Source organism: Canis lupus, chromosome 8 (assembly GCF_048164855.1).
Source record: "Canis lupus baileyi chromosome 8, mCanLup2.hap1, whole genome shotgun sequence".
Lineage (NCBI taxonomy): Eukaryota > Metazoa > Chordata > Mammalia > Carnivora > Canidae > Canis > Canis lupus.
This window is the reverse complement of record NC_132845.1, coordinates 71,800,484-71,827,827: the sequence shown is the minus strand read 5'-3', so window position 1 is coordinate 71,827,827 and position 27,344 is coordinate 71,800,484. Positions and strand designations below refer to the sequence as shown.

The window sequence follows — 27,344 nt, the reverse complement described above, 5'->3', positions numbered from 1 at the left end:
GCCAGGACTCAAACTCAGGCTGTCAGCACCAATGCACTTCACTGCTTTCTTGTACACGAGGGAGATGAGGTCAAGGAAAGCACTCATATTTATTGAGCATCTACTATGTGCCAAGAGTTATGTCTGCCTCATTATATGTCGAGAAAAATCGAGGGATGGACACGTCATTGTCCTTATTTTTGCAAACCAGGGAAAAGGCTCAGAAGGGAGGCACTATTCAAGGTTATCCTGCTTCAAGTGACTTCAGGCCTAATCTGCCCGATGCCAAAGCCTCCTCCTCCAGGAAGCCCCCTAGGCTTGCTGCTCAGATGCCACTGACTTGACACCTGGAAACCTGCCATCCTCTCGTGCCCTGGACTCATCACAGGAGTGACACTCGCCCCCCTCACCCCCATGACAGGTAGTGGCCTCTGGGGACAGGTGTGGCTCTGCCTACTGTTTGTGAAGTCCCCAGTAGAGCCCAGTGAAGGGCGGGGGCCTGCAGGAGGCCCGTGGCAAAACCCAGTCAAGAACTGAATAAACCACAGTCTAGACTGGGGTAGATCGAAGTCAGCCCGGGTGAGGACCTAATACCACAGGGACTAATTCAGGTGAGGACCTAAATACTACAGGGATGCTGGGGTGTCCCTACAGCTTTCTCCCCATCTAGTCCCCCTCCCCCTATACCAAGAGTCATCTGAAGGAAACAGGTGGCAGCAAGAGAGATTTAAGCCAGACAACAGGAGGCACTGCCTGACAGAGGGGCGAGTCACTTCAATTCACCTCCAGAGTCATTTACCAAGGGGGACCCCACAGTCAGGGTTGCGAGGGCACGAGACAGCTCAGAGGCGGCCCCACTGCCGCAAGGGAGCCTGCCAGGAGCCTGGCAGAGGGAGCAGGTGAGGCCAAGAAACCATCTGCTGCAGGAGGGTGAGTTTTTTTCTGAATGAGGACAAGGGAGGCCTTCCAGACCCAGAGATAAGCAAGCCTTGAAGGGTGAAGACAAAGGCGGAAGGCAGGTAAAGCAGCAAGGACTCAGACATGGGGCTGCATGTGTGTGTGGGGCTGCGTGTGTGCGGCACCCCAGGGGCAGGAGACCCCGGGGGCCCGGCTGACTTCTAGAATAATCTGCCCACCCCCCACACCCAGCACTTCTCAGCCACCTTTGCTGGCAGTTTCCCTTCCCCCACCTCTCCTCCTTTTCCTCTTCCTCCCCTCCTCCCTCCTCCTCTACCCCCGCTCCATGGGGACCCCCATCTCACCTCTGAGTCTGCCCTGGTGACCCTCCCTGGCGACCCCCCCTGGCCCATGCTGACAACTCTCAGACTGTCTGTCTCTGACACAGACTTCTCTAGAGCTTCTGACTTCTCAGTGTGGTCTCTGAAAATCCCATCTCCCGAGCACCTCCAAGTTAGCATACCCGGCGTGCCCTCCCCACTCCACCCCCGCTTCCCTCAATCACACGCAGGAATGTAGAGTGGCCCTGGCCTCCGTGCTCCCCCACACACCCCCACATTCCACCCACCGGCAAATCCAGCAGAGCTCAGAATCCACCCCTAAGGCAGCCACCACGTCAGCCCCTGGCGCTGGCTTGTGCCGCGGCCTCCTCCGGAGTCTCCCCACCTCCAGGGCCCCAGTTGCCCTAGAGCTTGCTGCCCAGCCCGCACCCCCTCTCCCCTGCAGCCAGAGAGCCCCACAGACAGCCCCCCCCCCCCCCCCCCCCCCCCCCCCCGGCTTCCAGCAATCCTGCCAGGGTCCTTCCCATCACCTCCCATCACTCGGGCACAGCTCCACAGCCCTGTGCTCTCAGAGTGATCCCCAGCCTCTGCCCACACCCAGGCTCCTTGTACCCCTGGGCAAGTATCCGTTTGTTAGTTTGTCTGTTCATTCATTCATTCATTCATCCATCCATTCCACACATACACTCTGAGCATGTACTACATACCCAGGGCTGTTCTAGGCGCTGGGGATTCGGCAACGAGCCAGAGTCCGTGCCCCCAGTGCCTGCCTTTGGTCTAACAAGCACGCGCACACTGGCAGCACGCCCTCAGAGAGCTGGCGGACAGATGCCTGGACGCTGCCGCAGCAGCGCTGCCTGGAGGTGGGGGGCTGGATGCCATGGCCTCCGGCCACCCCTCCATTTAGGAGGAAGCACCCTGGGAAGTCTGGACATTGCCTGGAGACCCCGATGCTTCCTGGGTGGTGAGCCCAACCAGCCATGAGTGCAAACTCCCCTGCAGGAGTCGGGAGAGGAGGCTGGGTGATGTCCAAGAGCAACCCCCCTCCCCAGCTCCGGGGGGGGGGGGGGTGCGCAGTTCTGGAATGCATTGTCTTCTGCCTTCTCCCCACCCATCCACAGATGCAGGGGAGGCCACCAGGGAGGACAGGGGAGGAGGCCCGACCACCACCACGTAGGGCAGCCACAAAGCTGCATGTGGGGTGCGAAGGGGAGAGGCAGGCCCACCCCACCTGAGCTCAGGTGAGCTCCCCTCTCATTGCAGGTAAGTTCGAAGGCCTCGAGTCTCTGTAGTTGGGAGGAAACCATCTTACTAAAACCTGGACGCCTGGGTGGCTCAGGGGTTGGGCATCTGCCTTCAGCCCAGGGCTTGATTCTGGAGACCGGGGATCGAGTCCCGCATTGGGCTCCTTGCATGGAGCCTGCTTCTCCCTCTGCTTCTGCCTGTGTCTCTGCCTCACTCTGTGTGTCTCTCATGAATAAATAAATAAAATCTTAAATAAATAAATAAATAAATACATACATACATACATACGTACATACAAACAAACCTGACAGAGTGCCTGCTCAGGACAGGCACTGTGCCTCCATTTCCCTGCTCAAGCCTCTGAGGAGCCAGGAAGGAGGGCCCCACACGGCTGTCAGGCTAAGGAACCCGACTCCTCTCCCAGACTCGCCTGTCCTCTTGGTTGAGTCAGAACCCATTGATTCCACCTCTGCACCGTCATCACCCGCCAGGGCCCCTCCTCACCGCCTGCGGATGCCCCTGCCCAGCCCTGACACCTGGTGCCCTGAGCCCAGGCGCCACACCCCACCCTGTACCTCTTAATGATGAAGTGGATGCTGTGCCGCTCCTCCAGGATCCGCTTCAGCTTAGGGACCCCATAGGTGCAGGGGCGCTTGAAGGGGATCTTGTCCGGGATGCCCACAATTTCCACAGCCTCCGGGTCGCAGGCAATCTTCCTGTAGGGGACGGGGACCATGTGGTCCAGGCCCAGGGCTTCCGCTGGAAGGGCAACAGCAAGGCTGAGCACGGGACGGAAGCAGCGGGCCATGCGGGGGCCCCAGGGCCGCGGTCACCATGACCTTCCCCCGCCCCCTCCCCTGTGCCACCCCAGCCAGGCAGCAGCATGTCACTTCCTCTTGAAAACTGCCCACAGGCTCCCATCCCCCTCAGGGACAGCCAGAGTCCTACTAGGGCTTACGAGGCTCCACGTGACTGGGTGCCCATCACCTTTGACCTGATGCCCCTTTCACCCCTCTGTTCACCCTAGTCCCTCCAGCCTCCTTCCTACTTCCCTAACAGGTGTGGGCCACGCACACACCTGCCCCAGGGCCTTTGCACGTGCTCTTCTGGCTACTGAGACATTCTTCTCCCAAATCACCATACACTTCTCTCTCTCCCTCTCCCCATTCAGGTGTCCCCTCCAATGTCACCTCATTAGCTGACAACAGCCCCCTCCATCTCCCTGTGATAAACCCTACTCTGTGCTCCACCCCATGTTTACTGAAACCTGATGCTATAGACACATTCATCTGTCTGCTGGTTCACTACCTGGAACCTCAGCTCCAGGGGAGCAGGGGTGGTCACTGGGATCTCGTCTGGGATCTAGACAGGATGGGACACAGGCTAGCTGCTCCCTACATTCCCCTGAGTGATGGAGTGGCTGAAGGAAGCTCCCAGGATTGAGGTGGGTGGCTCTCTCGGGGGAACTCCTCCAGTCCTCCACACATGCTCTTTCCTCCAGGGAGGCGTCTGGCATTCCTCTCACTCATCAGGGACAGAAACTGGACACGGACAACTCTGCCACCAGCAGTGTAGACAGAAACCAGGCTTATGAAGTGGTGTGACTTGTTTCCTTCTTGCTTCCAGACACTGGGGTTTGGTCTCGGGCCACCTCAACTATTCACTTCCATCCCATCTGGTCGTTCTCACTCGTTCGGGTGCCAGGTGCTTCTTGGGCACCTACTATGTGCTGGATGGTACTTCCCCGGGTCCCTGTTCTCCCTGGGGCCTGGGAAGTCACCAGAGTCCTGAGTGGGGCTGGGGTCCATTACCCTCCTGCCTCATCCCTCCAGACTCCCCCAAGGATCTCCTCTGGCCACTGTGCCTGTGTCCTGGCAAGTGGCAGCCCCAAGCTGGCGTCCCATGCAGCCGTGCCCTGCCCGGGACAGCGCAGAGCCGCCTGGGGCCCTCCCTGGCATGCCTTCAAGATTGTTTTTCTGTTGATGCAGCCAGGTCTGCGTCGGCGGCTTTGGCAGCCAGATCCTACTGTGAAACCACGCTTAGCTCGTTGTCAAATTAAACCCTTGAAATTGCAACAGCTGTCAAACCACTTCTTTCCCCCACCTCCCACCCCCAGCCCCAGCCCCAGCCGGTGAGCAATGGCTTCTGCGATGTCTGTGTGCATTCGTCTCCACTTGGGGTCATGTCATTTGCTGGGCCTGCTTCTTTGGTGGTGAGGAGACCCGGTGGACAGAGCCGACCCCGCCAGGTCTCCAGCCTCTGCCCAGCAAGGAGGGGAGAGCCAGCTGCCAGGCAGGAACCTCAGTTCCTCAGAGTCTCAACCTCTTCCCAGGTGAAAATGTTCTGGAGGCATCCCGGAGGCTGGGGATCCCCCCATTTCTTCTCTTATTTTTCCCCCGCTGCACCCCCAGCCCCACTGCTGGCCCACTTCACCCAGAGCTGGTGGCTGAAAGGGCAGACCCAGGAGCACGATCCATTCATCGAGGGTCTGTGGGATGCCCCAGGCTGCCACACGAGGTCCTCCCCGACAGGGACGTCCCCAGGACTCCCGAGGGACTTCCTTCTCCCCAGGGCAGCTGCAGGGGAAGCTGAGACGGAGCTCTGGCCTGAGAAGGGGAAAGGCCTCAATTACACCAAGCCCAGCCTTCTCCTTGGATTTGGACATGGCGGGGCCAAGTGCTAGCATCCACAAAAGGCTCAGTGCTCTGGAAACATCTAGGGTACACAACAGGTAGGAAGACTGGCAGCTGCCGTGCCAACTCTGCTGGGGCAGCACGTTCCCAAGGCAGACGGAGCCAGCCCTCCCCAGACCCCCTCCCCCTACTGCCCATCCAGCTCGCACCTGCCTGCCTGGAGCGGTACCAAGCAAGGGAGTGGGTCTGCCAGAGAGACCACATCAAAGGTTATCAAAGGCGCCCAGGCTATCCCAGACCCCTCACTAGGCCTCGAGAGCTCTGCTCAGCCCCACCCCAACCCAGAAGGCACAGCCTACCAAGCCTTAGCGTGGATCAAAGGGCACTTCCTCCATGAAGCCACCCCCGACTCAAGCCTGAGATCTTGCCTTCTGAGCTGTCCTGTCTTTCTGAGGGTCCCCACCCCTGCGTACTACTGTATACTACCTTATGCTCCTGCACGCCCCTGCATACACACCTTCAGGCACCTGCTGAAGCACCGTGAGGCTAGCGTTGGCCTGAGTGCCTGGCACAAGGTGGAGTTGGTGGGGCACTTAAGATGTGTGACTGAGTGGCACCTGGGTGGCTCAGAGGTTGAGCATCTGCCTTTGGCTCAGGGCGTGATCCCAAAGTCCTGGGATCGAGTCCCACATCAGGCTCCCTGCATGGAGCCTGCGTCTCCCTCTGCCTGTGTCTCTACCTCTCTCTCTGTCTCTCATGAATAAATAAATAAAATGTTAAAAAAAAAAAAAAAAAAGCAGGATGTGTAACAAAAAGGAGCCCATCAAGGCTTGGGGTCCCCACTTGGCTGAGGCTGAGTCTCAAAGAACAAGTAGGAGTCTGCTCCCCCAACAGGTGAAGGGCATGCCAGGCAGAGGGCAGAGCACAAAGGCAAGGAGGCAGGCAAGGGGGCACTGCTGTGGGGAAGTCTGCAAGTGCATGAGGCCAACGGCCATTCTTCTGGGTCTTCTCTCTGGATGGCCTCCCGGACAGTCAGTTTGCCCCCTACCCGCCCACCTCCCATAGGTGAGTTGAGGTTGGGGCTCTGCCATCAGTTCCGCCCCCTGGAAAAATCTGGAAGGGAAATATTGACACAACCACCCCCAACCCAGACAGGAGATGACATGAGTGCTGCCGGTGCGCGGGTGCCAGCATATGGCTCCCGCTGTCATGTTAGGGAACACGAGTGATTGCCACGTAATGAGATGCTCAGCACGCTGCCGGGGCCACACGGCGGGCCGTGCCGCCCACTCACCATATCTGCTGTTAAACAGGATCTGCACACACTCCCGGAGCGTGTTAATGTCCTCCGTTTCCTTTATGAAGGCGTCCCACTTCTCTATCAAAACACAAGAGGTACGGGTGAGGGCGGGTCAGAGCAGGGAACCCACAGCCTCCAGCTGCACTCCCGCACGGCCGGGGCCGCTGGCTTTCTCCTCCAGAGTCCCACAGAGGGGCTCGGCTCTTCCCCCCACTCCCACCTCGGAGCCTGACACCCCCGTCTCCTCCAGGAGGCAGCCCTATCCAAATCCAGGGTGCTCCGATCGCCGCCCCCTTCTCTCTCTTCTACCCCCAGGCACAGCCTGTCCATGCTGGGTGTCTCCTGCCACCAGACAAGCAGGAGATTTGAGGGTGGTCTCCCTGAGTAAGGAGACGCCGAGTCCTAACCTCAAAGCACTAACCCTCATGCTTTGTGCAGCTGGGGTCTCACCCAGCCTTGACCCCGAGGCCTGCCTCAAACCCTCATTCCTGCTGGCCTCTTCCATGAAACCAAAGCCTTGGCCTCCATTTACTATTAATAACTACGGCAATCATCATAATGGTTCATCACATTGCCATTACAGATACCACCTTTAATTCAGTAAGTGATTATCTGTGTGGGCTACTTTATACATAGTATCCTATCTAATCTCTCATGACACCTTTTTTTTTAAAGATTTTTATTTATGTATTCATGAGAGTCACAGAGAGAGAGGCAAAGACACAGGCAGAGGGAGAAGCGGGCTCCACGCAGGGAGCCCGATGTGGGACTCGATCCTGGGACTCCAGGATCACGTCCTGGGCCAAAGGCAGATGCTCAACCTCTGAGCCACCCAGGTGTCCCTCTCATGATGCCTTTTAAGCATAGATAGTATCCCCATTTGTCAGCTAGGAAAACCAGGCTCAGAGAGGCTGAGTATCTGGCCTGAGATCACCCAGCAAGGACCCAGTGAGACTCCACTCCTTGCCCACCACGGCCTCCCATGATGCTACTGCCCTCCCTCCCTGCCAAGGATGGACCCTGTTTGGGGCAGTAGGGATCTCCATTCTGATCCCAGGGGGCTGGGTCTTCTTAAAGATGGTGAGGCCAAGACCCCAACCCCACCCCACACATAACTACTGGAGAGTCTTGCTTCATGCCTTTTGGTATAGAAAAATCCCAAATACAGTGTGGTACTTTAAAAAAATCTGTCCACATAATTTTTCAATTCTCCCGTGTTCAGGAGGTGGAGTTTAATTCCTCTCGCTCCCTGTGAGTGCGGACGGATCATTTCTGGCTTCTTAAGGGTAGAAACCGGAGAACTGATGACTTCTAATGTAAGTCATCAAAGACCTGTGGCTCCCTCCCTACTCTCTCTTGGACTGTTTGTTGGTTTTAAATTTATTTATTCATAAGAGACACAGAGAGAGAGAGGCAGAAACACAGGCAGAGGGAGAAGCAGGCTCCCTGCAGGGAGCCAGATGTGGGACTCGATCCCAGGACCCCAGGATCACGCCCTGAGCCGAAGGCAGATGCTCAACCGCCGAGCCACCCAGGCACCCCTCTCTCTTGGATTGTTAAAGTCAGGGAGCCAGCCCCCACATCCCGAGGACACTCAAACAGCCCCACACAGGCCTGAGTGAGCCTGGGGTAGATCCTTGGCACCAGTTAAGCCTTCCAATGACCACAGCCCGTGCTGCCATCCTGAGTACAACCTCATGACAGAGAGAATCTAGCCAGAAGCACCCAGTGAAGCCGCTCTTGAAACTGGGACCCATAGAAACTGAAACTATAACTGTAAAGGCCCACAGCAATGCATAACTGTCACATTCCGGTTTTACTCATAAGTCCCTGGGGCGGGGCTGTCCTCCCTTCTCTCTCAAAGACCCAGTGGATGCATTTCCTTTATTTTATTTTATTTTATTTTATTTTATTTTATTTTATTTTATTTTATTTTATTTTATTTTATTTTATTTTTATTATTTTATTTATCTATTTATTTATCTATTTATCTCTTTATCTATCTATTTATTTATTTATTTTTTAGTGGATGCATTTCCATTTCAGGAAGCACCACCCCCAGCCCCGGAGCCCCACTCTGGGCAGGGCACCGCTGTGGGCACCGTCCTACCTGACTTGTCATGGACGATGGAGAACAGGATGCGCTTCGAGGCATGGACATTCTGGATGAGAGGACCACCAGGCCCAGGGGGCTTCTGTCCTGGACAAGGGAGAGGAAAGGCACAGGTTCAAGGTGGGCCCCCAGATCCAGCCTGGATGCAGATGCCAGCTCTGGGCTAACACCATCAGGGAGGCCTCACAACTCAGCCCTATGATCATAAACTCAAGGCAAGTTCCCTGCCCAGACATTCTTTAGCAGAGTCTGCTCTCCAAACAGCAGATCAAGGAGGCCAGGATGTCCGAGGACACCTTTTACCAGTGGGGACACCCATTTCAGTGCATAAGTCTCATCCCACTGCTCAGCGCAACATTTGGCGGGGTAGTTCTTTTTTCTCCTTCTCATGACAGTGAGTATGACTTATGAGCACCCACTATGTACCAAGCACTGGACTCTGCTTCTTTTTTTAAAATTTATTTTTAAGATTTTACCTATTTATTTGAGAGAGAGAAGATAGTGGGAACAAATGGGGAGAGGGACAGAGACAGAGGGAGCAGGGAGCCCGACCTGGGGCCTGATCCCAGAGCCCTGAGATCATGACCTGAGCCAAAGGCAGATGCATAACTGAGCGAGCCACCCAGGCTCCCCTGGACTCTGCTTTAATACAGCAGTTCTCAAGCCCGAGCACCCATTGGAGCCACTCGGCAGATTTAAATACACAGACGGCTGGGCCCCCGGCAGCCCCCAAAGCTTCGGATTCAGGGACATCTGGGTGTCTCAGCGGTTGAGTGTCTGCCTTCAGCCCAGGGCGTGATCCAGGAGTCCCGGGATCAAGTTCCACATCGGGCTCCCTGCAAGGAGCCTGCTTCTCCCTCTGCCTATGTCTCTGCCTCTCTGTGTGTGTCGCTCATGAATAAATAAAATATTTAAAAAACCAAAACAAACAAAACAAAATAAAACAACATCAAAAAAAGCTTTGGATTCAGCAGGACTGCAGCAGGGCAGTTAGAATGTGCATTTCTAATTTGCCCTGTGCTTTGACCCTGATAATAACCTTGTGAGAGGTCATATCGGCATCTCCACTTTATTTTTATTTTATTTTTTAAAATATTTTATTTATTTATTCATGAGACAGAGAGAGAGACAGACAGACAGAGGGAGAAGCAGGCTCTATGCAGGGAGCCTGACGTGGGACTCAATCCTGGGTCTCCAGGATCACACCCTGGACCAAAGGCAGTGCTCAACCGCTGAGCCACCCAGGGCTCCCCCATCTCCACTTTAAAGACGAGGAAACTGAGGTTCGTGGAGGTAGAGATTTGCTCTGGGACACATAGCCACGAAGCAGAGGATCTAGGATATGAATCCAAGTCTTTCTCATACCCAGTTGTCCATTCTCTTATGCTGTCAAGTACCCCAAATCCAGGCCGGGTCTGTAGTAGGTGCTCATTAAATGCCTGTGACAGATTAGCCTGATTACTCCCTCCACAGACTCCTCTGTGGAGTCTCTCCAAACATCTCTGGGTTCTGGGCCAATGATACCGTTCACAGATGTCCCAGCCCCTTGTCCCAATGTGCCTCCTTCAGCCTGGGGAGGGCCCAGGCACCCCGATCTGCCCAGGGATATTACCCCCATAGGAGTGACCTCTGCTCACCCCCAGACTTAGGGGTCTCAGCAGCAGCTTACCACAGCAGTCGGGGAAGTCTTGGGTGCCAGAGGCCTTGGGTTCAGGCCCAGGCCGGCCAAGGCCCAGGTCACTGGGGGCAAGTGGGCAGGCGGACGCCTCCTGCTTGAGCTCTCTTGTGGTGTGGTTAGGGAGCGCGGTGCTGTACAGGAAGCTGGCCACAGAGGAGGAGGTGGCGGTGGGGGGGAGGTCCTGGGGTGGCCCCTTGGGGGCCTGGCCGTGCAGGCCACAGTCCCGGGACCCCTTGGCTATCAGGGAGACACCGTTCAGTTCCACCAGGGCCTTAGAGTCCCGCCCGCCGTCCTCAAGCGGCCTGGGTGAAGGAAAGGACACGGGACAGCTTTATACACCTGGCCTTTCAGTTGTCTCTCTTCTTCCAGGCCCCAGCCCACCCTCCGTACAACATGACAGCCTGTGAAGTACACAGGACAGAAGCCGGGCCCCAGCTTATAGGTGTGGGTACAAGCCCAGGTGGCCTTGTGATGTGCCCTGGGCCACATAGCTGGGCCACATAGCTGGGCCACTGGAAGAGCCAGGCCCTCCTCTTGGCCTCTGTGACCCCTACACACTCATCACATGCTTGGTCACCCCCCACCCCGTTCCTATCACAGCCCTCCTCTGCCGGTGGCGCCTGAGTACTGCTGGGCAATGCCAGGGCCTCAGGGTGGCTTCTGGGTGGCCCCAACAGTCAGTACCCAGCTGGGCCAGCCTTTGCATCATCTCCCACCAGCCCCTCACATAACCCCATGCAAGCGCATACACTGTGGCTCCCCGCCTCCACTGTACAGCCACTCTGGACACCTGCATGGCCATTGGTGCTGTTTCTCTTGCACCCAGTCTGTTCCAGCCTCTTTACAACACAGAAGTCCCCTGGGGACTCCCACGACACAATGCCTGGTTCAGATCATGCTCTGCAACTGGGGGGCTTGCCTCCCCTCCACTGCCAGACTGGGAGCTTTGACACTTGAGGTCCCGCGTGGGTGTCTGAAGTCCCATCCTGGTGATGGGGTAAGTGGCTGCAGGTGGCTAAGCCAGCATGGAAGCAGGTCGCCCTCTACCTGGCCGTCCTGGCCAGGACATCATGGTCCAGCCACCAGGCTCTGGGCCCGCTCCCAGGCTGATGGCCTCACTTACCTCTTGAGCTTGAAGCGGATACGGTGGCTGTGCTCCAGGATGGCCATGAGGGCCTTGGGGTCATAGTCTGCTGGTCTCCGGAAGGCCAGGCCCTCGGGTAGCCCCTGCACGGCCAGCAGCCCCGGCTCCCTGAGCAGCCTCTCATAGGGCAGGGGTACCACGCTGGCCCTTCCCAGGGCCTCGCCTGTGGGGAGGGGGTCGAGGAGAGGGTCTAGTGTAAGAGGGCAGCCAGGTGGGGGTGGGGGCTGGGCATGTTCCACAGCTGGGGCCAGGCTAAGACCCCCTGTGATGCCCAATTCCCGGGAACCTGGACTCCACGGGCCCCTTTGTTGCAAGCTTGACAGAACAAGGCCCTGTGGGCTGAGTCGGGTGGGCGCGTGGGCACTGGGGACAGGCCCTGCTGCAGGCCGGGGCCCCCCCCATTGACGGGGCTCCCAGCTTCACTTGCCATTCTCTTCTCTCCTGGCACCCGGGTGGAGGGGAAAGCAGGGCACAAGGCTGTGCAGGAGCTTAGGAGGGGACATGGGGGAGAAGGGAGGGAGGGCAGGAGGGAGACTGCAGGGAAGAGTCACAGGGAGGAGAGGGAGGGGAGGGAAGAGCAGATTTAGAAAGGAGGAAGTAGGGGTGCCTGGGGGGCCCAGGTCATGACCCATGACCGGGGTCCTGGGATCGAGCCCTGTGTCCTAGCTCCCTGCTCAGTGGGGAGTCTGCTTCTCCCTCTCCCTCTCTCTCTCTCTCCCTCTCTCTCTCAAATAAATAAAATCTTAAAAAAGAGAAAGGGGATGGGGATGAGGAAGAGGTGAGTGGAGGGGAGACTGGCTGGGGACTGAGGAGGTGAGATGGCCTGGGCTCAGGAACGCCTGTGTCATTCCCACACTGCAGCCCCAGCCAGAAAGGGGCCACCCCCTCAGATAAGGCAGGCAACGGAGGCGGACAAAGTGTGGGAGTGAGGGGGGGCATTGTGGGCACAAACCCTGTGGCGGCAAAAGTGCAGTGGCCTAGCCAACCAGGTGTGACAAGTCCTCCCACCCAGCATGCTGCCCGTCCCCACCGTGGGGCCTCTGGGCCTCCTCTCCACCTAGGCTTCCTCTGCCTCCTTCCTTCCTCCCTTCCTCCTCCTGTCCTGAGCTGGACAACAGCAGGAGATTCCTCAGATCTCTGCTCCAGAGACCCAAAAGCCACAGTACAAAAGGAATAAAGCCAGAGGTGGAACCCCCTAGGGACCAAAGGGACCTGCCCCACGTTACCTAGAGACTGCAACGGCTACCACTGGGCCAGAGATTCTGAAACTTGACCCTTCTGAGGGAGGCCAGCCAGGCCTGCCCACCTCCCCACCTTCACCCCCCTGCAGGAAGGACGTGGCCATGTAGTCACATTAGCTTTCATTCAGGCATTCAACAAACACCCTGTGAACATCGGCCACCATTGCTGGGGACAGCGGAAAGGGCAGGCACAGACCCTGGCCCCAGAGGGCCCTGGGCTAGCCAGGGATCAGGGTCCAGCAAGTGCCCACAGGGGACATTAAGCCAGCAGCGGGGGCTTCCCAGAGCTGAGCCTTAGAGAATAACATGGTGTCCACCAGACAGAGGGGAAGGCAGCCCCAAAAGGCACAGTGGTGCAAAGGCGAGAGGGCGTGAAATGGAGACAGAGTGTGCGGGGAACAGGAAGTGGTCCCCTGAGGCAGGGCAGCACGGCTGGACACGGGCAGGGACCAGCCACAGTGGGTGCTAATGTCACAGTGAGGGTGACAGGGAGCCACCAGGGCAGTGGAAAGTCTGAACTTCCTGGTCAGACTTGTGCTCTAGGAAGGTGCCCTTAGTCACAGGACAGGTGGGGGCAGCAGGGAGCCGACCTGGAGGCAGGGAGACCAGGGCCAGCCCAGAGCCATTTCCAGGCGACAGGTGGCAGCCACCAGCACCAGGGCGGGCCTGGGGAAGTGTGGACAGTGGTTCAGGAAATGGGGCTGGGGCAGAGGAGCCACCTCTGGGGATGCAAGATGAGGGAGGGCCTTGAGGTTTTGCCCCGGGCCCATATGCAACAGGAGGCGCACCTCACCAGGCCAGGGTCTGGGGCTCCCACCCGCCTGGGGGCCCCAAATGGAATGAGGAAGGATCTTACTATAAAGAACATCAAACACCTCCTCTACCATCTTCCGCAGAAGGTACACATCCGAGCCATGTTCCAGGGAAGACCGAGGGATGTTCCGGCCGCCACCCTCGCCCCGCAACACCTTCTTGGGGTGCTCTGCCTCCGGCTCTTTCCACGGGGCCCCTCCTGTGGGACAGAGCATGCCGGGCCATGATAAGCACCTGTGTCACCCCCTGCCCAGGGCCAGGGCTGGTCATCTCTGAGTTCCTAGTGCCTAGCCTAGGGCTTGGGTCTCATCCTGGTCACCTCTAATTTGCTGTGTGACCTTGGGCAAGTCCCTTCCCTCTCTGCGCCTCAGTCTGTGAGCTTTCACCGAAGACCAGCCGGCCCAGCACCCCTTTCTGCGCTCCGACACTAGTGCTCTGCCAAACGAGGAGACGACGGGGACTGCTCCAGGAGGCCAAGGGGCTGCAGAGAGGCAAGTTCAGGCCAGGCTGGGCCTGGGCAGGACCCCAGGAGTGTCAGGGAACTCCTGGGTAAGGAGATGCTAGAAACCACATTGGAAAGGGGGAGAGAAGAGGGCCCGGAGGCCTGCTCGTAGCTTGGAGCCTGCTCCTTCTCCCGGGATCTGCCGAGCTTGAAATAAACCAGCCGAGCTCCGGGTGCTATAAATAGCGGCTCTGCCGGGCTGCAGGAAGCCAGGTGCACCTTCCCCAGGCCCCAGCCTGGCCAACTGGGGGCCACAGGACCCTGCCACTGTCTGCCCTGGACTGGCCCCCATCCAGCCTCGGACAGGGTACAGGCTCTGAGAGCTGGGTGGGGGTGGGGGTGGCAGGAGAAGCAGCTGGACTACAGTGATGACATGCCCAGTGCAGGGGGGTGAGGGACAGCCTTCCCCAAAACAGCCGATCTAAGCTCCAGACCCAAGTGTAATGCAGATGTTAATAACAGCAAGGACAACAGCTGGCGTTTACTGTGTGTGCAGTCAGTGCCAGGCACTGTTCTAGCCTGTATTAGATTTACTTAATCCTCAGATTGAGCCCCAAAAAGTAGCACTGTCCTCCCCTTTCACAGACAGGGAGGTTGAGGGCCAACGGCCAGCAGGTGGCAGAGCCAGGAAGAGGACCCAGATGTCTGACTTGAGGGCCTGCTCTTAACCCCAAGAGCCAGGAGTCCCCAGTCGTGGGCTCGAGCGGCCGCTTGGGGGCTGCCCTTCAGTGCTGGTGGCAGGCCCTGACCCTGTAGGACCTAATCCACCACAAAAGTGGAGCTGACATCGCTCAGGAGCTCACCAGGAGCACGGATGGGAATTTAGGGCCTGAGAAGCTGGCATGGTGTGGGGAGTAGCCATGGGGTTTGGGGTGGGGGACTAGGGGTGGCGGGGTACAGATGGGGGCCCCAGGCAGGAGGAATGTGCTGGCAGAGGAGAGGAAGGAAGGCCTTCCAGGTGGGGGGAGAGCAGGGACACAGGCAGAGGTGAGAACGCACATGGAGACCTAGTGCTTGGCCCAGGGCTGCCTGCAGAGGAGTGAGGGATGCCGGGAGGGGCAGTGAGGAGGCAGGGGCTAGGGTACGAGGGGCTAAAGGCCCTGGCGTAGCGTGGAGGAGTTGGGGGCTTCAGAACGCTCCCCCATGGGATGCCTGGGTGGCTCAGCAGTTGAGCATGTGCCTTCAGCTCAGGGTGTGATCCTGGGATGGAGTCCTGCATTGGGCTCCCCGCAGGGAGCCTACTTCTCCCTCTGCTTGGGTCTCTGCTTCTCTCTGTATCTTTCATGAATAAATAAATAAAATCTTAAAAAAAAAAAAAAAAAAGAACACCCCCCCCCCCCCCCCCCACAACCCAGGGCTCCTGGCTCACAGCTCTGCATACTGTTCTCTTCCACAAGCAGCCAGGATCCCCTGGCAGGGCTCCCGGGGAGGTGGAGGTGTCCTACTGCACCTCCCTGATTCTGAAGGGGGGCAGAAGGAGCATGGGTTTCACAACAGAAACCTTGCCTCCATCCCTTGGCGGCTGTGTGTCCCCGGGCAAGTGGCTCAGGCTCACCGTGCCTCAGTTTCTCACTTGTAAACTGGTCACTGTTTCCTGACCCTACTGGGGAAAGTAATCACTAACTGCTCGATTTAGCAAGCACTTCCTTTGTGCTGCCACATGTCCTCAGTCACTTCGGCCCCAAGAGCCACCTTGAGGTATCTCCAGGATTGTTACTGTAATGACAGTGACTACCTCACAGGCTTGATGCCAGGATAACTGAGCGTGGCAAAGGGTGCTGCACACAGCAGGTGCTCAATAAGTGTTGGTTGAACAAGTGCACTTGGTCCCCATGCCAGAGAGGTATAGGGATTGGGCAACACTGGGCTCAGTGTCCCCTTCTGTCAATGAGCAGATGGAGGTGTCTGGGTCTGGCCTCCCGGGGTGGAGTCAGCCAGTCTCTACGGACTGAGGGGCTGCTGTGTGATTCCAACGATGATGCCACACTGGGAAGCCTGCCTTGCCCCCTCCTGTCCGTGCACCCCTCGCCCCCGACACACGGCCACCTGCTATTGCTCTGGGGACCCAGAGATGCACCAGAGCTCCTGCGCTCAGGGACTGCAGGCCCCCGCCCCCCAGAGCCCTGGGCTACTCACGGCAGAACCTGAGGAAGTCTGACTGCAGCTCCTTCCGTGCATTCAGGAACATTCTCCCCTTCTCGGTACCCACCACGAAGGCGCTCTCATCATGCACAGCAACACAGGCCACCTCTGCGTTCAGCTTGGAAAGCGCTGAGCACTGCAAGGGAGGGGCAGAATATGTGAGCCAGTGGGAGGACTGGGGACACCTCTAGTGACAGCTTTGGGGGTGAGCCAGAAGCTTCCAGATGCCTAAGAGCCCACCGGCAGTTCCAGGGAGAGGTCACCCCTCCACTGTTCACAGCTGGACTCTGCAGGAGGAAGGAGTGAATGACCCCCACCCCACCCAAAGCTTGGCCAAGGTCAAGGGAGCAGACAGGTCAAGGAGCCCTGAGAAGGATCCCTGGGTGGCGCAGCGGTTTGGCGCCTGCCTTTGGCCCAGGGCGCGATCCTGGAGATCCGGGATCAAATCCCACGTCAGGCTCCCGGTGCATGGAGCCTGCTTCTCCCTCTGCCTGTGTCTCTGCCTCTCTCTCTCTCTCACTGTGTGCCTATCATGAATAAATAAAAATTAAAAAAAAAAAAAAAAAAAAAAAAGGAGCCCTGAGAAGAATAAAGATACACGGCCTCTGCCCTTCCCTCCTCCCACATCCTCCCTGTCCTGGGGAGGTGGGGGGGCTTCCTGCCTGAGGCTTGGCCCCAGCCCCAGGGACAATCCTGTCTTCAGTTTTCTTAAAGTCCTAAATGAGGAGGAGATAAGGGCCCCAGCAGAACCACGGCTTGGGCAGATCTGGGGTTCAGTTCCACATCAGCCGCTTCCTGCTGCAGGACTGGTGCAACTCACTCCCTGCTCTGGGCCTGTCTCTAAATGTGCAGAAAGGGGGCAAGCAGCCCAGCTCCCAGATTTTCAATGGGCTTGGCTGTGGGATTCATGAGGCCTGGCAGGCAGGAAAGAATCTCTAAGCCGGGGTATCTCATGTGGGTCCAGAGAGAGGTTTTTTGCAGAGTTGAAGGGTTGGCAGGCCCACTGCACAGGAAGCCCTAACTGAGGGGCCCTGCAACCAAGACCACCAGCATTTCAGCCCTTCGACCTAGGTCAGCGGAAAAGCTCTGCCTGCAAAGCTCTCAGCATGCAGTCAGTGCCTCATAAATGCTGGGTTTTATCTGAGTTAGGTAGCGCTCGGCGGGCACCAGGGAGTCTGGCTTCTCATCATAGTTCCGCGGCTGCGTGACCTAGCACAGGCTCCTCAACCCCTCTGGGCCATGATCATGCCTCTTGTGGCAGCCTCAGTCCAGAGTCGCTCTGTTGTGGAAGCAGGGGACCCTGTAGGCTGTAGAGCCAAAAGGCCTGTCCCCTGGGATCTCCTATGGTGAGGGGTGTATGTTGACTTCCTGCTAAGATTAAAACAAAAGCCTGCTGCTCGCTCTCCCCATGCCAATGCTGCAGAACATTAACAAGCGAAGGAGACAAATAGAGTCCAGTTGTTTCCAACAAAGGAGTGGCCATCACTGCTGGAGGAGATACTTACTTCCCTGTGGGGTCACTCTCCAGGTAATCCACTTCCCCAGAGGCACAGACAACGGGGCTTCGAGGAAAGGTCTGGAAGAGGGTCTGGCCCCATACCCACTGCAGACCACCCACAGACCCGGGCCCCAGCCCCAGAGGACACCAGAGTCAAGTCTGCCAAGCAAGGGTTGTTACCCTTGGGGGTCTCTCAGGAAACCCAGAAAGGGACCCAAGGGCAGGGGAGTGAATCTCATCCGCGCCCCAGGCTAGCTACAGGGGCAGTGCTCCTCCCAGGAGTGTCTGTAAGGCCCTCTAGAGCAGGGCTGTCCAACAGAACTTTCTGTGATGATGGAAAAGGTCTGTCGGGGCACCTGGGTGGCTCAGGTGGCTAAGTGTCTGCCTTTAGCTCAGGTCATGGTCCCAGGGTCCTGGGATCGAGCCCTGCATCCGGCTCCCTGCTCAGTAGGGAGCCTGCCTCTCTCTCCCTCTGCATCCCTGTCCCGGCTTGTGCACTCTCTCTCTCAAAAGAAATAAAATCTTTAAAAAATCTGCAAAAACTAGTCATGCTGTGTGACTCCAGGCAAGATGTTGCCCTCTCTGAACTTCAACTTCACCATCCTAAAACACAGGGGTGAAGCTAACTGATGCCAGACAGATTCTAACACCCGCCTATCCTCTGTCGAAGAACATTCCCCCAAGAAAAGGCTACAGGAAAATGACGGTATTATTTCCCCATTTGGGATAAACTACTACAGGTCGAGGTACGTAGGTAATCGTGCCAGAGGAATGATGTACGAGGCCCCATTTCTCTCTCCTGGGCCTGAGAGGCAGATACATCTCTTGCTGTAACATCAGGGGCTGCACCTTTCTCACGAACCACTGTCCCCACAGGTCCTATCCTTCTGATGGGAGGGATGAAATGAGGATGAGGGCTGAGGGGTCCAGGGGACAATGGGCAGCACCAGGGTTTCTTTCCAGGGCTGGATTTTTACATACATGGCCTCACTCAGGCCTCCCGCCCCCCTGATGTAGGTAGGGGACCTGTGGCAGATGGGGACAGGGAGTCTCAGGTGGCTGATGGCCCCCGAGGTAGCAGGGCTGGGACTTGAGCTCCGACGTCTGCTGATGTCCAGCGTAGACAGGGGCACTCACCATGGAATCTAAGGCAGACACGAGGCTGGTGATGATCTCGTCTTTGCGGGTAAAGGCAGAGTTCCAACGGTCGGGTCCGCAGCCGTTGGCGGGAATGTCACAGCGCTTCCCCAACAAGGCCATGGTCACCTGGATGGAGCGAGGAAGCAGAGGTGGGTGTGTGTGCCACCACCACCCGCCAGGCGCCCAGGCACCCAGGCACCCAGGGCTGCCTCTACTTCCCCGGGTGGGACAAATCAAGAGCTGGCCTCCCCTCCACTCAAGGGGCTGCATGCATGAAAGCATTAGCACCCCGCACGCAGCACCATGCACTGAGGACCGCGCTCCATGGCACGTGCCCCAAATCTGCAACGCCAGGGCCAAGCCCGGTACCATGGCCAGTCTGCCTGGCACTCAGCTGCCAACTCACCCCCGCACTAGCTCTGGCCATGGCTCTCCGTCGCTCACACACCTTCCATGGCTCCCTACTGCCCACATTAGCTCTGGACTCCAGTCCCTCGGCCAACTCCCCCTTTGCACCCCACACTCCAGGTACTCTAAGAATCACCATCGCCCAAACATACCCACGTCCCTCATGGCCCTCCAGCTGTCACAGGTTCCACTATCCCTGACCTGAGTGGCTTCCAGCCCCTTTTGTCATCTACCCACTCAGCTTTTAACTATCACCTCTGCTGAGAGTGTGCCCTCGAGTGCCCCACCTCCTGCCCCTTCCCGCTGTGGCTGGGTCAGCTGGCTTCCCACATGTCCCCAGGCTCCTCCATTACAGCTTTCTATCAGGCTGTAATGAGCAAGGCCACTGCCTTGAGGCCTGGGAGCCCCAGTCTCAGAGGTCCAGAAAGATACTGTGGGGTGGAGGCACTTCACCTCAGGACATGGTTTTCCCAAGACGGGACTCTGTCCCCTTGTCATGAGGCCCCTGGAGGACTGAGATGCACCCTCCCCCTGCTGGGGTGCCCTCAGAGCAGGGCTCAATGCCAGGGCTCCCCCAGGCAGGGGATAGGCCTGCTGCCCCTGCACCATCCAGCCCAGCCTGGGCACCCACTAGACACAAAGGTCAGCCTCCCCCAGTTCTAGTTCCATCCTGCCCCTCTCATACCAGAACCCCAGGAGTCAGGTCCAGCGGGGTACCCGCAGGCTGCCCCACTGCCAGAGCCTTCCTCTTAGGCAGCTGCTCTCTGGCCAATCCAAGCAGAGGAGAGGGCAGAGAGCACAGGGGAGAGGAAGAGATCCTCAGTTTCCTTCTCTGGGCTCTGCTTCCCCTGGTGCTGTGTGCACAGGTCCCAGACCAGGTCCTGGCAGCCAGCTCGGGGGCTTGAGAAGGGAGCAGGGCTGCAGGCCTCCGAGGGACTCTGTGGATCCTGGTCTCCACTTCCTGCGGGTAGGGGCACTGGGCAGGCCGACAGCCATACCTGGTGTCTTCGAGGCTGCCAAGCCCACAGCTGTCCCTGGACCGCAAGCTCTGTGAGGGCAGGGACAGATATGCCTGTCACTGCTGCACCCCCAGGGCCCAGCACAGGGCCAGACGACGTGTGACGGGCCAGGGCAGAGTGTGGTCGAAACCACAGACACTGAGTCACAAAATCGGTGACACAGAACAAGTGTCAGAGTGCATCACACATAACAAAGTGAGAAGTGTCCCAACTTTAGGGTTATGGAAACATGTAGAGGAATTAGGAATGCCCTCGAGCTTGGCTCTGGCCTCAGGTCTGGCCCGAGTCTGCTATTTGACTGTGAATAAATATTGATTTTAACAAATGTCCAGTCAGTAGCTGGCCAAAATGTGAATTGGGTTCACTTCTAGATGTTTGGAAAATTTATTTCTTCAACCAGGTTGCAATTTTATAAACGTTTGAAGTTCACAATATAAAGACCTGCCGAAGGCATGACAGGCAGGATGGGGGACATCCTAGTGGGCCAACAGGCAGCCGGCGGCCACCGCCTGGGGCCTCCTGCCCCGTGAAGCCCACCTGAGGGCCTGCCGTGTGACCAGCTGAGAGGTCTGCCTGCCTGGGGGCCTGACGGCTCCTCCCCTGCCTTCAGCCACCCCTCAAGCCATTCCCAGAAAGACCTCAGCCTGCCAGCCTCCCAGCCCAAATTGAATCAGGGCAAAGCCAGAGGCACCAGACAGCAGGGCCTCTGGGTCGCCCCAGACAGCTGTTGGCTCCTTCCTGCAAAGTCCTAATCCATTTAGGAAGGAACCAGGGACTCAGAGGCGGAGGGAGGGAGGGAGGGAGGGAGGGTGGAAGGGGGGCTCGGCTTGGGCTAGCCCCTGAGTCCTTGTCCAGGATGGAAGGTGGGTGCACTTAGGGAAGCAGGGGGAAGAAGACCCTCCTGCAAATGCCGGGGGGCCTCGGGGAGGGGGGCAGGTCCCTCGTGGCAGGAGCTGCTGGGGCTGGGGCAGAGGTGCAAGAGCACTGGGCCCGGAGCCGAGAGCCAGGCCCAGGTCTGCCAGGACTATGCTGGGTCAACCCACCCCAAACTGTAGTTTTCTAGTTTTGTAAGGTGAGGTAGCTCTAACATGAGGCCGGCAAGAAAACCACCCAATCAAAGCACCACAGAACACAGAACACGAGGATGAGAGCAGTTAAGTAGGAGGTAAGTGGCCACCATGAACAGGACAGAGGCCCGGGGGCCGGGAGGGGAGGACAGGAGCCCCAGCCAGAGCCCCATGCACCGGGGAGCAGAGGCCAGGGCTGGGCAAGGCCAGAGGCACCCAAGTGTTGCTCTGGGACACCCAGGGAGGGACACGAGAGGCGTCACGTTGGGTGATGGGCAGCTGGCTCCTGACGCAGGGCACAGGGGGCGAGGGGCTGCCAGGGCCATCGGGTTCCCGGGTGGACAATGCCTGCGAGGCCCAGGAGGCGAGCAGGGAAGCCGAGAGAAGCCCCTCTCTGCCCCGACAGATACTTCTTGTACCTCCCGGCCCCTGGGCCTGCTGGCACTGACTGCTGCCCTGACCACGGGCGGGCTCGGGCTCCATGCTGGGCCCTCCTCCCCCCTGACCCATCCTGCCCCTCGCAGCTAGGCAATCTTTGGCTCCAGTGCCACAGGCTAGTGACTCTCTCCCTTCTCTCTGAATGCCACCTGCTGCACCTGCTGCACCTTCATGTCTAACAAGGAACTCACGGAGCAGGGCACCACGGCTCTCTCTGGGACCAGCTCCTCCCCGGCCAGCCACTGGGGCGCTCAGGCTCCAACCGGGGCCTCGTCCTGCTCCCTTCTCCCTCGTTTCTCAAACGATCCGGGGAGAATCCAACTTGTGTGGCTCCAGAAAGCACCCGATCTGCCCGACTCTCATCACCTCCAGGGCCACCACCCCACCAAGGCCACCATCCTCGCTAGCTCACCCCATGGCGAGGGCCTCCTCACCCTCCTCCTGTCCCCATGGTCCATCCTGCTGACAGCAGCCGAGTCAATCTCATGCCACTGTCCTGCTTAGAGAAGTCAAAATAACACCCCCTGAGTGTCTTGCCGTGTGAGCTGGGCCCACCTGCCTTCTCCAGCCCGTCGGCCCTCTTGCCTGTGTGCTGGGCTCTGGCTCTGTCCTCCTCCTGTCCCTTTTATGCCACCTGGGCGCCCCTCTCCGGCCTTATGCCTACGGGACACCCCCACCCCAGTGCAGTGGCCTCCTTCAGGTCTACACCTCCTGCCTCCCCGGCTCCATCAGCCCCATCACCAACTCCTTGGGGCACTGTCCTTGGCCACACCGCAGTCCCACCCTCACACCAGCTTCCTATCTCTTCTCCCCTCACAGAACCTGCTGCAATCTGAAGGGACTTGCTCCTGGGCTTCCCCAGTGGGACTGTTAGCTCTGGGAGGCCGGGGCCCTGCCTGCCAGGTTGACAGGATGCCCACTGCCTTGCACGCCTGCTTGGGTTCTTGTAGGCATACAGCAAATGTTCGGGGGAACTAGCCAGTGTGACGCTTGGCAGGAACCAGGACGGTCACAAGCTGTAAGCAGAGTGACCACTTGGGCCTTGGAAGGCTCTCAAAAAATAAAAATAAAAAAAGAGGCCATGTGCAACACTGCGGGTTTGGATGTGTTAGGATCATGGAGGAACAGCCCAGAAACTGAGAGTGACAGAAGCTGCTGGGTCAGTCAGGTGTCCTGCTGATCCTCTGCGCGGCTGCAGGACCCACAGCACCCACAGTACCCACAGCAGCAGGCCCATGGCCACCTGTCTGGGTGGAGCAGCAGTGTGTGTTACTATCTCTGCTTACATCATCCTCCTTGGCAGGGACAAGGAAGGGGCTTACCCAAGACCCTGGCCAGGGGGTACTGGGGATGAGGTCTGTCTGCCTGTCTGTCCTCAAGGCCACTCCCATCCTTCAAGGAGTGGCAGGAGGACTGTACTCACACTGGGACACGGGGAGCAGAAAGATCAGCTGACTGAATCCATAGCTGATGCATGGCGAGTGTGACCCACTTGCCCTGGTTTGCCAGGAACCTTCCTGAGTTTAGAACAGAAAAGTACCCTATCCTGGGAGATTCCTCAAGCCCAGGCAAACTGAGGCAGGCAGTCACATCACGACACAGGGACCAACAGGCCCAAATGCCCTTCCCAGAGGCTGAGAATGAGACGGACAGACAAGAGGGCTTAGTGATGGACAGTAGGGCCTGTCCTTGGGTCCCAAAAATCAATTCTATCTAATCAGGTAAGAGACAGGCTTGGTGGCTCCCGGGGGAGGGGACAGGACTGCCTTCTCCAGGGAGATCTTTTTTTTTTTTCTTTAAGATTTTATGTATTGGGATCCCTGGGTGGCGCAACGGTTTAGCGCCTGCCTTTGGCCCAGGGCACGATCCTGGAGACCCGGGATCGAATCCCACATCGGGCTCCCAGTGCATGGAGCCTGCTTCTCCCTCTGCCTGTGTCTCTGCCTCTCTCTCTCTCTCTCTGTGGTGACTATCATAAATAAATAAAAAAAAAAAGATTTTATGTATTTATTCATGAGAGACACAGAGAGAGGCAGAGACACAGGCAGAGGAAGAAGCAGGCTCCCTGTGGGGAACCCAATGTGGGACTCGATCCCAGGACCCCAGGATCACGCCCTGAGCCAAAGGCGGACGCTCACCCACTGAGCCACACAGGTGCCCTTCCGGGGAGATCTTGAGGAGGGAAGGAAGCCACTCTCTTGACCTGGCCAGAGTCTCGTTTTATGAAGCACTAAGAGACAGAGCTGGGGAGGGTGAAGATGCTGGGTGCCTGGTCTGCAGGAATACTGTGTGACACCTGCCCCATCACTCTGCACCTGTGAGAAGGCATTAGCCCAGCTGCTGCCAACACCTGCCTCCCACCCCCAGCCTCCTGGGCCCCACCCCCTAGAAGCCCTGAGGTGACAGGTCAGCAGCAGGGCCAGGACACTGTGTCTTTACGTTCCCCGGGGGAGTCTGACCCGAAGCCAGGTACCGCCTGGATGATCTCTGGGCACATTTCCAGCCCCAGCATCCCGATTCCAGTTTCCGAGCAGCTCTGCTCTTCCTGCCTGCTGCCCACCTCCCCACCCCCGGCTGGGGAGTCGTCGCCCAGACAGTGGCGGCTTTGCTGGCGACCGAGAGCTGGAGGCCAGCTGGGTCTCGGAGCCAAAGATTAGTGAGGTGCTTGTGTGTACGTCTGAGTCACTACTGCCCCCACCCAAGGCAGACCTGTCTCCCATGGGGAGGCACCCATGGGGCTCAGGCCCAGAAAGCCCACCCTAGCCGGCCCTGGGGCCAGCACCAGCAGCTCAGCCGGGGTCTCTAAGCTCCAACACCTTGCACTGGGTGCTCCAGGCCAGCTGGGAGGCTCAGTGGGGGGTGTCCTCGTGCCTGCTCTTTCTGCTGCCCATGGCCTGCAAGCCTGGGGAGACAGGTGCTTGCTCTGGCGGGTACCCGATCTCTTGCAGTGACATGTGGCCCAGCAGAAGTGAACGTGGCTGATGCTGTCAGGAGGTGGGCGAGTGGTGTGCCAGCAAAAACGTCAAGGCTGCAGAGAAACCTCCCAGTCCGGCCCATTTAAACCCCCCTCCCCAGGGCGCCTGGATAGCCCAGTGGTTGAGCACCTGCCTTTGGCTCAGGTCATGATCCTGGAGTCCCGGGATCGAGTCCCACATCAGGCTCCCGGCATGGAGCCTGCTTCTCCCTCTGCCTGTGTCTCTGCCTCTCTCTTTCTTTCTCTGCGTCTCTCATGAATAAATAAATAAAATCTTTAAAAAAAGAAAAAACAAGAAAACCCCCCTCCTTCCCCACCAGCATCTGATGCTCCCTCATCCAAGGGTTCAACCCTCCCACTCTGCCTTGTCTCCGTGCCCTGCTTCCACTGCCAGCTCTCCCAGGCTGAAGAGCCACCCTTGTGGCCACCGACCAGCCGTCCACCAAGGCCCCCTCAGACGCTGCTGTCCCATTGTGAGCACTCTGACACCGGTGACCTCTGTCCAGTGAGCAGGCAGGATGGAGGCGACTCTGCCCACTTTAAGGGCGAAGAAACCAAGACCTGCGGGACATTCCTGTTCAAAGGGAAGGACAAAGCCAGGATGATGTTTGGGACATCTGACACAACCAGTCCCCTTTTGCTCCTACTTGGGGTAAGACCCCTAATTCTGAGGCCTGGGGCTCATAGTGGAACCCCAGGTACAGTGACAGGCCAGCAGGGTGGCTGAAGAGACCCATGCAGCTGGCCATGCTCCTGGCTGGACGCCAGCAGAGAGAGAGAGCTTGTGCGTTCGGGAATAGGAGTCCAGGTGCCAGTCCTCCACACCGTGGGCCCAGGGGCTCAGAGCAACCCACGGAAGGCACCTGAAGGGTCCAGATCTCAAACAGAAGTGCCAAGGAAGTGGGACTGGCCAGCCATCCAGGGACCCGGCTGCCACTCTTCCTGCCAGGGAACCAGCAGAGGGGGAGTGAAGGAGGGAGCGACAAGGCCCAAGTACCCAGGACTGCTTAGACCCTGATGTCTGGCTAAGTCTCCCAACAGCCCTCGTTTTCCAGAGCAGGATTTTGAGCTTCGAGCACCCTGCTCACAAACCCCAGAGCCAGGATGTGCAAAAGGCAGGATCTCTGCTCCTATCATCCAGACTAAATCCGGGTTCCCCTGATGCAGCCTTCGACGACCTCCCTCTGGGATGCCAACAGATCGGTGGGCTTGGCCTGGCTGGCAGGGCAGGGCGGCGCACCCAGCACTCTGCTTCATCGCATATGGAGCCCAGGTGGGTGCAGGCAAGGAGACCCCAGGAAGGCCTGTGGGAAGCTGGCCTGTCCCGACCCCAGGACGCCTTCCCTGGCCAGTGGCCCTACTGGGAATATGGAGATTGCTCTTCCTTTCCCCTCAAGTCTGCCGGAGCCTAAATATGTGCGTAAGGAAATCAGGAGCATGAGTGGGCATCTGTGAGTGTGTCAGCGTGAGGGTGCAGATGTGATGGTACGTGTGTCTGAGAGAGAAAGCACAGTGGGGGAACGGATGGGTGTAAGAAACGAGACAGGGTGTGTACAACCCACAAAGCAAGAGCAGGCCCCCCACCCTGGCCCCGGCCATAGTGACAGCATGTGGCACAGCCCACCAGGCTGGAGAGGGTCTACTTGTCCCCATGGGTTTGGGACTGAACCAAGAAACCTACACCACCACTCTCCTATGACCAACGCTTTTAGGGAGTGGTAAGCTGGGGGCGACCCAGGGGCTGAGTCTGCTCCAGGCCCCTCCGAGTCAGGGAAGTGGGCGCCCCTCCCTCCCCCCTTCCCTCCCACACACTTGTTGATCCCCAAGGGCTACACGAGGTGTACATCAGCTACCCAGACAGGCCGTCCTGGGACAGAACAGAAGCACACTCCACCTGGCCGTCAGCCTGCAAAACAGCTCAGCAGACCTGAGGCCCGGCTACCGCTCAGGAGGCCCCAGGCAGGATGCTTCCCTGGCCTCCCTTCACCCCAACCTGTTTACTCAATCCTCCTGGGAGCCTGCCCTGGGTTAGGCAGACTTGGAAACGACTCAGACGGCCCCACCTGCCCTCCTAGAGCTCACAGGGCCAGCCTGTCCACAGAGAATTATCAGACCATGAAATGAGGACAAGCGGGGAAGTTTGCCCTAGCTACAGAGCTTGACATGGGAGAAAGGGGTTTGACTCACATCTTCTGTTGATCTAACTTTGGGGGAGTAGGGAGTCTCCAAACAAGGTTTCCCAGAGTTGAAGAATACTGAGATGGGTTTTGAAGGGTGAATAGGAGTTCTCTGGGAGCACAAGTGGAAAGATGATTTCTGTAAACAGGGAAGAAGCTTGGCTTGTGGAAATACAACCTTCACTCCATAAGTAAAGCGAGGTGTCTGTCTGGAGGGTCAATCCTAAGATTAGGGTGGGTGCTCAGTGGCCTTTGCTGGAATGTAGTGGGGGCGGGGGAGGGGGGCAGTGCACCGCCAGGCTTATCTCTGTCCCAGAGTGTGAATGCTAGCAACCCAAATACACATACACACTCACACACATGCACGTACAGGTGTGCACACAGCTGTGCTCAGCCTAAGTCCTCCTGGGGCCCATCCACGCACAGTGAGTACGGGGCAACCCTCACAGAGAAGATGCCAGCCCAAGCCCAGGCAGGAGAACCCTGCCTGGCACACAGACAAACATGACACAAGCCTTGCCCTTGGGGGGGGCCACAGTCCTGGCCAGCTGATCCTGCCTCTGCTCCCAGCCTCACTCTCCTCCCTCCAGTGCTC

General features: G+C 58.1%; 1 protein-coding gene across 5 annotated transcripts in view; it reads right to left on the bottom strand.

Moving 5' to 3' along the window:
* Positions 1-27,344, bottom strand: part of GTF2IRD1 (GTF2I repeat domain containing 1) — a 110,834-nt gene that overhangs the window by 56,881 nt on the left and 26,609 nt on the right. For all 5 annotated transcript variants that reach the window (XM_072837506.1, XM_072837507.1, XM_072837504.1 and 2 more), the window contains exons 2-9: positions 18,664-18,792; positions 16,023-16,164; positions 13,428-13,583; positions 11,310-11,493; positions 10,178-10,488; positions 8,506-8,595; positions 6,390-6,473; positions 3,038-3,221 (exon numbers count right to left, since the gene is read on the bottom strand). In XM_072837506.1, the coding sequence (XP_072693607.1) occupies positions 3,038-3,221; positions 6,390-6,473; positions 8,506-8,595; positions 10,178-10,488; positions 11,310-11,493; positions 13,428-13,583; positions 16,023-16,164; positions 18,664-18,786 (1,274 nt within the window). In that variant the 5' untranslated portion in view covers positions 18,787-18,792. The remainder of the gene's footprint in view (positions 1-3,037; positions 3,222-6,389; positions 6,474-8,505; positions 8,596-10,177; positions 10,489-11,309; positions 11,494-13,427; positions 13,584-16,022; positions 16,165-18,663; positions 18,793-27,344) is intronic.